The following is a 12,082-nucleotide window of genomic DNA, read 5'->3' as shown; positions in this document are numbered from 1 at the left end:
CTGGGGTCAGTAGCTGTGGCTCATGGGCTCTAGAGTGCAGGCTCAGTAGTTGTGGCTCACGGGCTTAGTTGCTCCGCAGCATGTGGGATCTTCCTGGACCAGGGCTCGAACCCATGTGACCTGCATTGGCAGGAGAATTATTCTTGCGTGTCAGGAAAAGCTGCAAATCCAAGTATAATCCAAAAATGCAGGGAGAATACGCATTTTTGCCTCCAGAGGGCACTGCTGTTTTCACAAAAGAAGGAAAACTGCCGCATCTGCTCCCACTGTGGGCTTCCAGTGGGTTTTTCTTTAGATGATGTTGCACTTTTTTATTTTTTCTTCTTTTTTTCATTATTAATTTTCATTGGAGTATGGTTGCTTTACAATGTTGTGTTAGCCTCCACTGCACAATGGAAGGAATCAGCCATACACGTACAGTTATCCCCTCCCTTTTGTACTTCCCTCCCATTTAGGTTACCACAGTGTATTAGGTAGGGTTCCCTGTGCTATACAGTATATTCCCAGCAATTGTCTATTTTATACATGGTATCAATAATGTATATGTGTCAATCCCAGTCTCCCAAGCCCTCCCTTCCCACCCCTTTCCCCCTTGGTATCCATACATTTGTTCTCTATGTTTATGTCTCTATTTCTGCTTTGCAAATAAGATCATCTATACCATTTTTCTAGATTCCACATATATTCTTTATTATACGATATTTGCTTTTCTCTTTCTGACTTAATTCACTTTGTATGACACTCTCTGGATCCATCCATGTCTCTACAAATGACCCAATTTTGTTCCTTTTTATGGCTGAGTAATATTCCATTGTATATATGTACCACATCTTCTTTTCCATTCCTCTGTTGATGGACATTTAGGTTGCTTCCATGTCCTGGCTATTGTAAATAGTGCTGATATGAACACAGGGTGCATGTGTTGTTTTGAATTATGGTTTTCTCTGGGTATATTCTTGTTCAGACCAGGCTTCAAGGGCTCTGGGATAGACTTGGCAGTGGGGGATGACACTCTTTTAACCCCAAAGAAATTAGAAACGAGGAGCATATTGTCCAAAACGTTCAATCTCTTCTATTTTATTTTAACAACAACAATAGCAACAAAAGCCTTCCCAGCTTTCCATCACTGGTTCCTACTATGTTCCTTTCTTTTCATGGGCAGCATGAAGGAGTTGACTCTCCGTCCATCTGCTTGCTCAGCCCACTGCAGTCTGACTCCCAGTTCATCCCCAGCCTCCTCTGAAACTGCTCGTCAGTGTCTTTCACGTGGCTAACCCCAGTGGACTCTCTTCTGTCCTAATCTTTATTTGACCTCTCTCTATAGTTTCATTCTTCATTTCATTCTCTGATTCCTGAACCTCTGCTTTTTGGCTTCTCCTATACCATCTTCCCTTGGTTCTTCTGTTACCTCTCAGTTTGCCTTTACAGACCTTTCCCCTGGATTCAGCCTCAGTCAACTGTCCCAGGATTTTGTCGAGAGGCACGTCTCAGCTCATTCTGTACACCCTCAAAGTGTGATCTCATCCACTCTCATGACTTCAACTCACCAGCTGCAAATATGACTCCCACATCTGTATCTCTAGGTATGGCTCTCCTAAGCCTCACTTTTCAAGACTACCTGTTTCAAGACTACCTGAATGTCCCATAGTCCCCTCAAACACAGCCTCTGCAAAACTGTACCCATAGTCTCATCTCCACTCCCCGCACTGCTACCTACCCTCACCCAACCCCCTCCAAAATCCATGCTTTATCTCCTGGATTCCACAGCTTGGTAAGTGATACACCATTTATCCACTCAAGTCAGAAATCTAGAACCTTCTCTTCTGTCCCATATTCAACTCATCACTGGGTCCTGTCCACCCAAATCACTTTCAAATACGGCCCTACCCTCCTTGCCCATTGATACCACTTCATTTCAGGGCCTCAGGGCCTCTTGCCTGAGCTATGGCAATACATTCTTTTTAAACATTTAAATGTACTTAATTTTTTTTTTTTTTTTTTGTGGTACGCGGGCCTCTCACTGCTGTGGCCTCTCCCGTTGCAGAGCACAGACTCCAGACGCGCATGCTCAGTGGCCACGGCTCACGGGCCCAGCCACTCTGTGGCATGTGGGATCCTCCCAGACTGGGGCACGAACCCGTGTCCCCTGCATCGGCAGGCGGACTCTCAACCACTGCACCACCAGGGAAGCCCTAAATGTACTTAATTTTATGTTTTATTGTTTGAATTGTTCAAATTTCGAGAAAGTATAAAAGGCTCCCTCCTACTCCCCTCACTAAATTCCCTTCCCAGAGGCAATCACTGTTATTACCTTCTCCTGTGTCCTTCCAGAAGCCTTTTTACACAAAAGAAGCATCTTTTTTTCCTCACAAAGAAGGCATTTATTTGAAAAGCACTCTCTGCTCAAAACCTTCAGCAGACTCCATCACCTATGGTAAAGATCAAGCTCTTCAGCCTGGCATTCAAGGGTCTCTTTGCCATATCAGTTTCCCAGCCTCACCTTTACATACCCAATGCTCCGGCGGAACTACAGTGCCGCGAAATGGCACTACTCGATGTTCTCCAAACTCTCCTTCACCTCTGGGTCTTTGCCCTCATGGGGAGGAAGCTCTGGGACATCACCTTGGTCAGAGTGCTCTTCAGAGCCTGTGCCCATCCTCAAAAGGTAGCATGTTATACACACTGTTCTGCATCTTCCCTTTTCCATTTAATGTAATTCTAGAGATCTTTCCATGTTAGCATATAGAAAGGGTCTTCCTTCTTTCTACTGCTCATTGCATTCCATTGCATAGATGCACTGTAAGTTATTCAACTGCTAGTACCCTCTTTTATGGACACAAGGAGTTTCTAAACTTTTACTATTATAAAAAAGGCTGTAAAGAACAACTTAGTACATAGGTCACTTCACACAGGTGCTAATCAATAAACGGGACAAATTCCTAGAAGTGGAACTGCACAATAGGGATGTATACGCAGTCATAATTCTGATAGCACTGCCAAATTGCTCTTCATAAAGACTCACCCATTTCCAGTCTTACCAACCACGTGCAAAAAATCCTTACCTCTGGCCTCTCCACCTCCATTCATCCCTGCATGGAAATGTGTCCTTCACATGATTGTCAACACCAGCTTTCTAAAATGCACATCTGACATGTCACTCTCCTGCTTGCCCTGCCTACGAGCCTTCCATATCTCGTTACCGATCTTGAAGACTTCTCACCATCTAGAACTGTGCTGTCCAGTGTGGGTCATTAGCCACATGTAGCTCTTGAGCACTTGAAATGTGGCTAATCACAACGGAAAGGTGATGTAAATGTGAGATAAACACTGGATTGCAACGACTCAGGCTGACAAAAAAGAATGTAAAATATCTCATTAATAAGTTTTTAACATTGATTACATGCCTAAATGGTTAATTTAGGATATAGTGAGCTAAATAACATAAAATTAAAATTAATTTCACCTGTTTGTACTTTAAAAATTATAGCTACTAAAAATTTTAAATCAATATGTAGCTCACATTATATTTCTATTGGACAGCTCTGATCTAGACCCTTCCTCTGTCATCTCCCTTACTCATCACGGCTTCCCAAGGCCTCAGTGTCCCCTCTGTGCTTCAGATACAGTGGTCTCTGTGCTTTTGATGCTCCCCAGCCCTCCCTCTTTTAAGATTCTTCTTCAAACTTCCTATCAAGGCCTTCAAGAGATTTTGCTTCTTTAGTCACAAGTCTACCTCACCTTACCAGCAGGTGAGGTCAGGTGCCTCCCCTTTCACCTTTATTCCCTAGTACACAGGGCACAGCATGCAGTTCAGTATTGTTGGCCAAATCGAGAAATGAGAGCAGAAAAGCCCCAAGAGCCAGTCTAAAGCATAGCGTTAGAGAAGGTAACTTGTGATGTGTCACAACGCAGGTGAACAAATTCAAATTTTTTTTAAATATAGGTAAGTTTAACTTGAATTCAGAATGTGAATTACATTTCAGCTGCAAATAATAGTAACAACAGTAAGAGTTAAAAGGAATCACAAACTCAGGAGAAACTTTCTTTGACTTGAGCATCTGCCCAGCCTCCATCCTCACCAGGGGAGGCTTGGCCCTGGGCGCGTCTCTCGACCGCTTCTCCCCGGCCCGCTCCCCGCCCGAGTCCGCAGGAGAGGAGACCCGGGCGCCTCGGCGCCCCACCGCCCCGGGAACAGGGGACAGGACCTACTCACCCGGCAGTCCGCGGCAGGGAGGGCAGCGAAGAGAGGAGCGGGGGCGGCTCTGCCGGGAACCGAAAGAGATCTCCAGGAAAGCGAAACTGAAACTTTGCGCTGCAGGGCGGCGGGGCCCGACGCACCCTTGCCTGGGCCCGGCACAGCTGAGTCGCGAGTCGCGGCGTCATCCCCATGCGGAGAGCCATGGCTTCGAACGTCTGCCCGCCGTCCCCGCTGCTCGTGCGGGTGTCGCATCCCGGCACCCACCTACCATGGAAGCTGGAAAAGTACTTCCAGAGCCGAGAGTCGGGCGGCGGGGAGTGCACCGTGCAGGCCTGGGACCGCCATGACCCCAACTCGGACACCTTCCGGGTGCAGTTCCTGCAAAGGGCGAGTGAGCTGCGGGCCCGGGCTGGGTGGCAACCACCGTCCCTGGGAAGATGGGAGGGGTGGGGGGCTCCATGCAGACCCAGTTCAAGCTAACCTAGGAGAGAGGGCGGGAGAAAGTCTGGTGGGGGAACAGGAACCTGGGGGTCCTGCTGGCAAGAGGCGGAGCCCCAGAGAGGAGGACAGAGCTCACAAGTGCCCAGTCTCTGACCTGGGCCGACTGCGCCTGAAAGTTGATACTTCGCAGTCTCCTCGCCGTGACTCCTATTTCTCAGCTCTCAGAACACGCTTGCCACCCCCAGACGCCTGTCAGCCCTTGTCACTTAGGAATTTAACTTTTATGTTTTACATAATTATTCCACTGATTTGTTTTTGAGAATTCGAAAAGTTATATATGCTCACTATGGAAAAGGGAGAAAAGAATAAAGAAAACCACCTGGAGAGAAACAATGTGAACATTTTGATATATTTCCTCCCAGCCTTTTCCTCTGAATGTCAGTAAACACATAGTAGTTCTAAAACTGAGTCTGCACTTCTGATTCCTGCTGTTTTCAGTTAACTCACAATGAGTGTCACTGAAATGGGGAACTGGTAACAGTTTCAGGAACATAACGTTTAATGAGTGGGCAATATTCCATTATCATGAAGTTTTCCTTTCTACAGTAGAACTTAAGCTGCCTACTTTAGAGTTTTGAATAGCTCCCTCACCTTATCACCAACCCACCATTCCAGGATGCAGGGAGCAGCCCTTACTGGGAGGGTGCTGGGGCAAGGTACAGATGCACGAGTAACAGGATTATTTGAAATTGCTCCCATTTCTATGTATATGTATATATTTAATGTCTCCAAAGGTAAGGAGGGAGTGTTGAAGAAAGGAAAGCACCAAATTATGGTGGACAACAAACCTGTGACTATTTTCCTGGAACCCAATGAAAATGCAGTAGAGAAGAACACCAGGATGTCTTCTTTGGCACAGTCACGAAAAGGGGCAAGCCCTGGTGAGAAGCATCCAAATGAGAAGGACATTTCTAGCGCTGTGGATTCCTGTGTCCAGAAGGCGAGTATTGAAGGAGCTAGGTATGTTCTTGCAACTAACTCTCCAGTCCAGGGACCATTTGCTGAGGATTTATTATGAGCCTGGCACTGTTGTAGACATTGGGACACAGAGGTGAACACAACAGACAGGTCCCTGCTGGGGATGGAGAGGTACATAGAAAGACAATAAGCAAGAAAACAAAATAAATAAAACCATTTCAGAGAGTGATATGTGCTAAGGAGAAAATATAATGGGGTTTTGCCTTAGAGAGTGACAGGGCCAGGGCAAAGAAGGAGAAGGAATCTGTGTTATTTCTGACCAGAAGTCAAAGTCTCTGAGGAGGTGACATTTGGCCTGAGACTTGAATGATGAGCAGGGGTCAGCCATGCAGAGTCATTGGACAAATCAGTATCAACTGCCTACTGTGTGCCAGGCACTGTCACAGGAGCTGAAGATCAGCCAGGAACACAGCAGACCCTGCCCTCAGGGACCTTACATTCTAGTGAGGGAACCAGAGAATAATAGTAAACATATAGATATGGAATAAAATATCTGCCAGTGATAAATATCTGCTAGGAAGAAGAATAAAGCAGGATAAATGATAGTTACAGGACTACTATTTTAAATAGGATATCAGGAAAAACCTCTCAAATGAGGTGACCTCTGAGTAGAGACACAAATGAAGTAAGGGAGCTAGCTAAGTGGATTTCTAGGCGAAGAAGGTTCTAGGCAGAGGGAAAAAAACAAGTGTAAAGCTGACACCCCCCTCCCCGCCTCCCCACACACATCCAGACAGGAGCTCACATCCTGAGCCCAAGAGCTTCAAAGAGGGAGACCAGCGTGGCTGGAGGGCAGAGAGCAAGAGAGAGAGTGAGAGAGGAACTTGGAGAGGTACCTAGAAGTCAGGTCTTTGAGGGATGAAGGTTAGGACTTTGGATTTTAACTTAAATGTTAGGAGATTCCTTAGATGGTTTTAAGCAGGGGAATAGAGTGATCTGATTCACATTTCTGCAGGATTACTCTGGCTGCTGTGTGGAGAACAGAATCTAGGAAGAGGCTGAAGTGGAAGGTCAGAGTCCAGTTAGGAGGGGTTGCAGTGAGCCAGGTGCAAGGTGACAATGGCTTGGACTCTGGTGGTCCTGATGGAGGTGTGAGAAGTGGCTGGATTCAGGAAACATTTTGAAGATCTAGAGGAAGGATGTTATATGCAGAGGAAATAGCTTGTGCAAAGACCTCGAGGGAGAACAAAACATTAGAAATCTTGCTTTTATATTACATTCAATTTGCCTCTGTCCTTTTTCGCCTAATCTGGTGTTTTTTCTTATACTTGAGCTTCTAAAGGCCAGGGTTTAGAGGACCCAGCAACATTGCATGCAGTTAGGGGGTTAGTTTTGTTTTGTTTTTTAAAAAGAGAAAAAAAGAAAGAAGGACGAGGGCAGAAGAGAAAAAACAATAATAGGAAAAAACATCATCCTCAGATTTATGGCTCCCTCCCAGGCTCACACTCTTCAGTGAGAAACACAGCAATTTACCCAGAAAGTCGAACGAAGTGCCTTCCCTCTGCCCCACTCCCCAAGGTCAAAGCAATAGTGGCAGCTCTAGAATCCAGACTTCCTGTCCATGGAACTTTTAAAAATGTTAGTGCCCAGGCTCTACATTTACATCAGAATCTCTGGAGATGTGCTTGGGCCTTGGGTTTTTTTTTTTTCTCCCCAGGCCATTCTAATGTACAGACAGGGCTGGGTGCCTCTGGGTTGTAATACATTGCATGCTTTGCAAAAAGGATTGGAAAGAAGTCACAGCGGTTATTTCTCTAGTCTCTAGACATTCTCCTGAGAGGAACATAGACCTGGATGTCTAATACATTTTATTTGTTCCCTTTTAAAATTTCAGATCTTTCTTACTGTCACAGCTGAGCTGAACTGTCACCTGTTCTCTAAAGAGCAGAGGGAACTCATCGCCATTCTCTGCCCCAGTGTCGAACGAGTGAAGGGCGATGAAGGAACTGAGAAAGTGCGTGGTGACTTCAGAGATATTGAAAAAATACATGGCTTCTTGAGTGAACAACTCCTGGAAAAGGAGCAGAAACGAGAATCTTCCCCTTTGACAACAGAGGGGGAGCCACTCCATCAGCAGGACGGGAACAGCTGTGTTTCTCCCTCTGAACCAAAAACCAGGTCGGAAGAAAAAAGCAACCGTTTTGAAGTTCCCTCGGCTTTCTTTGAATACTTCACATACACCTGCTCTGATAAAATATACTCAATAGAGAAAAGATTTGGTACAAAAATAAAAATGCAGAAGAGTTCTCCGAATATGGTCTATTTAGACTTCACCTCAAGTCAATCAGGTAACCTCGAAACAGCTCGTGAGTATTTTGTCAGAGAATTTCAGAAGAGTGTGGAGACTCTGAAGCAGGAATGTGTTGCTCTGGCAGACAGTAAGCAGGCACACAAAATCAAACAGGAATTAAATCACCAGTTTACAAAGCTCCTCGTAAAGGAGAGAGGAGGAGAATTAACTCTCCTTGGGACCGCATATGACATTTCAGCTGCCAAACATTTTCTTGCCTCAGAAATCTCTGAAAGTCTTGTCAAGGCACCTGTGAAAATATTGACTCCCAAGCACATGATGAATGGAATTGAGGTTGACACTGCTCACTATAAGCTTTTAGAAGCAGAGTTACTCCAGGAGATATCACAGATAGAAAAAAAGTACGACACTCAAAGTAAGGTTTTGGGAACAAGTCAGAAAACCTGCATTCTATTTGAACCTAAAACCAAGGAGTTAGATCTATCTGTGCATGCTTATTCAAGTTTCATCGATGCCTATCAACATGTCTCATGTCAGCTTATGAGAGAAGTTCTTTTGCTGAAACTTTTGGGCAAGGAGAGAAAGCACTTACATGGGACCAAGTTCTCTGATGACTTTCGAAAAAGGCATCCAGATATAGACTTTGTGCTAAATCAAGAGTCAATGACTTTGATTGGGTTGCCAAATCACCTTACAAAGGCAAAACAGTATGTCTTAAACAGAGGGGGAATATCTCCATTAGCTAGAGAGAAATGGAATGAAACACCCACAGACACTGATAGTAATGATTCAAAAACAGCTTCACCAACATTGCAGCGCTCTACCAGTTCTGAGGTGTCAGAAGTGGATGAGGAAAAGGACATATGTACCATCTGTTTGAACACCATTAGTAACAGACAAGTGCTCTCAAAGTGCAAGCATGATTTCTGCAGCCCTTGTATCAACGAAGCCTTGTCATATAAGCCAGTCTGTCCTATATGCCAGACTTCCTATGGTGTCCAGAAAGGGAATCAGCCAGATGGAAGCATGCATGTCATTTTCCAAAGAGACTCACTTCCAGGTTATGAATCCTGTGGCACCATTATGATTACTTACAGTATTAAAGAAGGCATACAAACAGTAAGTGTTTCTGAGGTCCATGGGTTTCCAGTATGCTGGGATTACCAGAGCAACAGGGACTGTTCTGTTACCAATTAGACAGTGGATTTCCCAGGTAGTTACCGCCATGGTCATGTGCAAGGATTTTAAATGCTGATAAAAGTAACAATGTCTGCTTATAATTTAGGTATCTTTTGTGTCTATTAAGGCAGAGAAAGGGTGGGTGGTGATTGTGCGCTGGAGTGGGGGAAGTCAGGAAGGTGGATAGTGTTCCCAGCATGAACTTGGGGAAAGAGGAGAAATATGAATTATATGGGGAACGTGAGCAAACCTTGAATACTTTTGTTGATTTTTGTTTGCTCTATATGCATATGAACACATCTACACATATAGTAAAATTCTGACACAATGTTTTCATGTGACATTTTCTTGCCTTCATATAGAAAGAGCACCCAAACCCAGGAAAGAAATTGTCTGGAATACATCGAACTGCATACTTGCCTGATAACAAGGAAGGAAATGAGGTTTTGCATCTGCTTCGTAGGGCCTTTGACCAAAAACTGATTTTCACAGTGGGAGACTCTCGAGTGTTAGGAATCTCAGATGTCATTACGTGGAATGATATCCACCACAAAACGTCCAGGTCTGGGGGACCAGAAAGGTGAGAAGCTTTTGAAACAGAATGGCTGCTAAACAGAATTTAGAGGTCGTAAAACATGGCAATTTGAGGATGTGACTGCAAGGAGACAGTTTCTAGCAGTGGGATTGGATGCAGTGTTTTGACAGATGCTCATCTGGGGTGATCATCTCAAAGACAGAAAGATTGCTTCCTATGACCTTCTACCCTCCCAACCACAAAGCGTCATACAGTGGGCAGCAGATATAAGTTATAAGATATAAGCAGATATAAGGCAGTAATAAATAAGTTAATAAAAGAGTCATACAGTGGGCAGCAGATCTTCAGAATCCAAGATGAATGGTATCTAAGGTGATTTAATTTGGGGTTTCATGTCTATTTGAAGGGTAGATCCTAGGAATGTTATTTACTTCGTCTTCTTTTAATATCACCCTTTCTTCTACCCTCCCCTCCCATGAGTCCATAGAGATCCTAAATCCACTTGGCTAACAGAACTGTAGAAAAAGTCTTACTTAATGGAGATGGAAGTTGTTTTATGGGCAATCCAATTGCTCTTTATGAAATTCAGATAGAATACCTCAGACCCTTAATATTCAAAAGGGAATACATCTTAAGACTTAATTTCCCAAATTTGAAAATCTTCCTGTAGCAAAATGATTACCCTCCCTAAAAATATAGTATATTATAACTTTATAGAGTCATTGCTTACCATGAGCTTCAAATTAAAGTCTTGTTGGAATGCAGATCCTGGGCAGACAGCTAGGCCTACTCACTAGCGAAATGACTCACATCAGCACACTTACAAATCAGCCTTCAGGATTGCTTGTGAATATTTGCAACACTGAATGTTAATGCCAGGGACCTACTGTACAGATTCTTTAAAACCATCTGTGATGAAACTAAGGGCCTTTTTCTTCTGCAGTTATGGCTACCCTGATCCTGACTATCTGAAACGCGTCAAACAGGAGCTGAAAGATAAAGGAATTGAGTAAGAGGAGTACTGGAAGGATAAATTGAGCCAAGCTTGCAAAAGGCACAGTTGAAGAAGCAGAGTAAATTCTAATCTAAATCCTTATGTAAAAACACCTTTAAAATTGTTTCATCTCAAGAAGTGGTTTGTGGGGAATTCCCCGGCGGTGCAGGGGTTAGGACTCCCAGCGCTTCCACTGCCGGGGACACAGGTTCGATCCTGCGGTTGGGGAACTAAAATCCTGGCTGCACAGCCAGAAAAAAAGAAAAGAAGTGCTTTGTGTAAGAGTAAGAATCTGCTGGTCTGTCATTTCTGGAGTGTTACATTTTCTGGACGATAAAAGCCCCGGAGATCTGTGTAATCTTGCTGCAGAGGTAGTGTGCCTCATTCTCGTGTCATCCTTGTGGAGGCTAGAGGGGTGGAGTGCTGTGGATCTGAAATCATCTTCTGTGTTGTTCAACTGAAGTACCAGCTGTCAGTGGATCCTCCTTTTATTGCCATCTCTCGGGTAGTCCCTCAGTTTTGTCTGTTTGCTCTTTGATCCCTACCCTAAAAGTAAAACCCTAATGTGAAAGGTGGTCGGGTGGGAGGAGGGCTTTGATTATGGAAAATTAGAGACATACGTTAATCTCCCTGCCCCATGGCCAGAGGAGTGGCCAGGACAGAGACTGAGCAACCTTGGTAATAAAGGGAATAAGGCTATTATTTTTGACAACACAGAGCCTGGTGAACAGTTGGTGCTTAATAAGTGTTTGCTGCCTGACTCAAGTTGCTGGTAACCCCGCAGAGAAACATGTTCCCTAAATCTTTGGCAGAGGCAGGAGTAAGGAAGACAGCTCTGGAGTCCTCACCACTTATTTGGGAAACGGAGTTTCTTACTCCAGAACTCATGACCTCTGAACTCTGACCGGCCTCTAACTTTGTCTTTGCTCCCTGCTGATTCTTATAACCTGCCATATGGTGTGCACTTCCCTTGCCCTAGTAATGCTACCCACCTCTGAACATTTTTCCCTCTGGATATTATTGTACTTTTGTGTGTGTGTGTGTGTGGTACGCGGGCCTCTCACTGCTGTGGCCTCTCCCGTTGCGGAGCACAGGCTCCGGATGCGCAGGCTCAGCGGCCATGGCTCACGGGCCCAGCCGCTCCGCAGCATGTGGGATCCTCCCGGACCGGGGCACGAACCCGCGTCCCCTGCATCGGCAGGCAGACTCTCAACCACTGCGCCACCAGGGAAGCCCTATTGTACTTTTATGTATACCCCACTTGCAGTTTTAACAGATAAATCACAGGAATCTCCATAGACTCTCATTTTCTCATGAGAAAAATGAGAAAAAACCCTTTTCCTCCCTTTTGCTAAGTCCTACCACGTCATGCTTTCTCCCTTAAAATATGTCTCCCTAAAATTGTCTGGACAGAGAAAAGGCTAGAGTCGTGCCTACCATAAGGAA

At 44.8% G+C, this 12,082-nt stretch overlaps 2 protein-coding genes across 2 annotated transcripts in view; one reads left to right on the top strand and one right to left on the bottom strand.

Moving 5' to 3' along the window:
• PARP9 (poly(ADP-ribose) polymerase family member 9) overlaps positions 1-4,383 on the bottom strand; it is a gene marked incomplete at its 5' end in the record, with an annotated part of 31,935 nt that extends 27,552 nt beyond the window's left edge. The window contains one exon of the mRNA XM_079705256.1: positions 4,214-4,383. Coding sequence (XP_079561382.1) covers positions 4,214-4,383 — 170 coding nt within the window. The remainder of the gene's footprint in view (positions 1-4,213) is intronic.
• Positions 4,384-4,387: 4 nt separating this feature from the next.
• On the top strand, positions 4,388-10,994 carry DTX3L (deltex E3 ubiquitin ligase 3L; the record flags this gene model as incomplete). Its single annotated transcript, XM_079705400.1, has 5 exons — positions 4,388-4,589; positions 5,434-5,639; positions 7,512-9,047; positions 9,470-9,687; positions 10,586-10,994. The coding sequence occupies 5 exons, from the start codon at positions 4,388-4,390 to the stop codon at positions 10,653-10,655; spliced, it is 2,232 nt and encodes a 743-aa protein (XP_079561526.1). The 3' UTR covers positions 10,656-10,994.
• Between the last annotated feature and the right edge of the window lie 1,088 nt (positions 10,995-12,082).

This window comes from Hyperoodon ampullatus, assembly GCF_949752795.1.
Source record: "Hyperoodon ampullatus genome assembly, chromosome: 5".
In the NCBI taxonomy this organism is placed as follows: domain Eukaryota; kingdom Metazoa; phylum Chordata; class Mammalia; order Artiodactyla; family Ziphiidae; genus Hyperoodon; species Hyperoodon ampullatus.
Note: the sequence above shows the minus strand (reverse complement) of the source record. Positions and strands in the feature narration are given on the sequence as shown.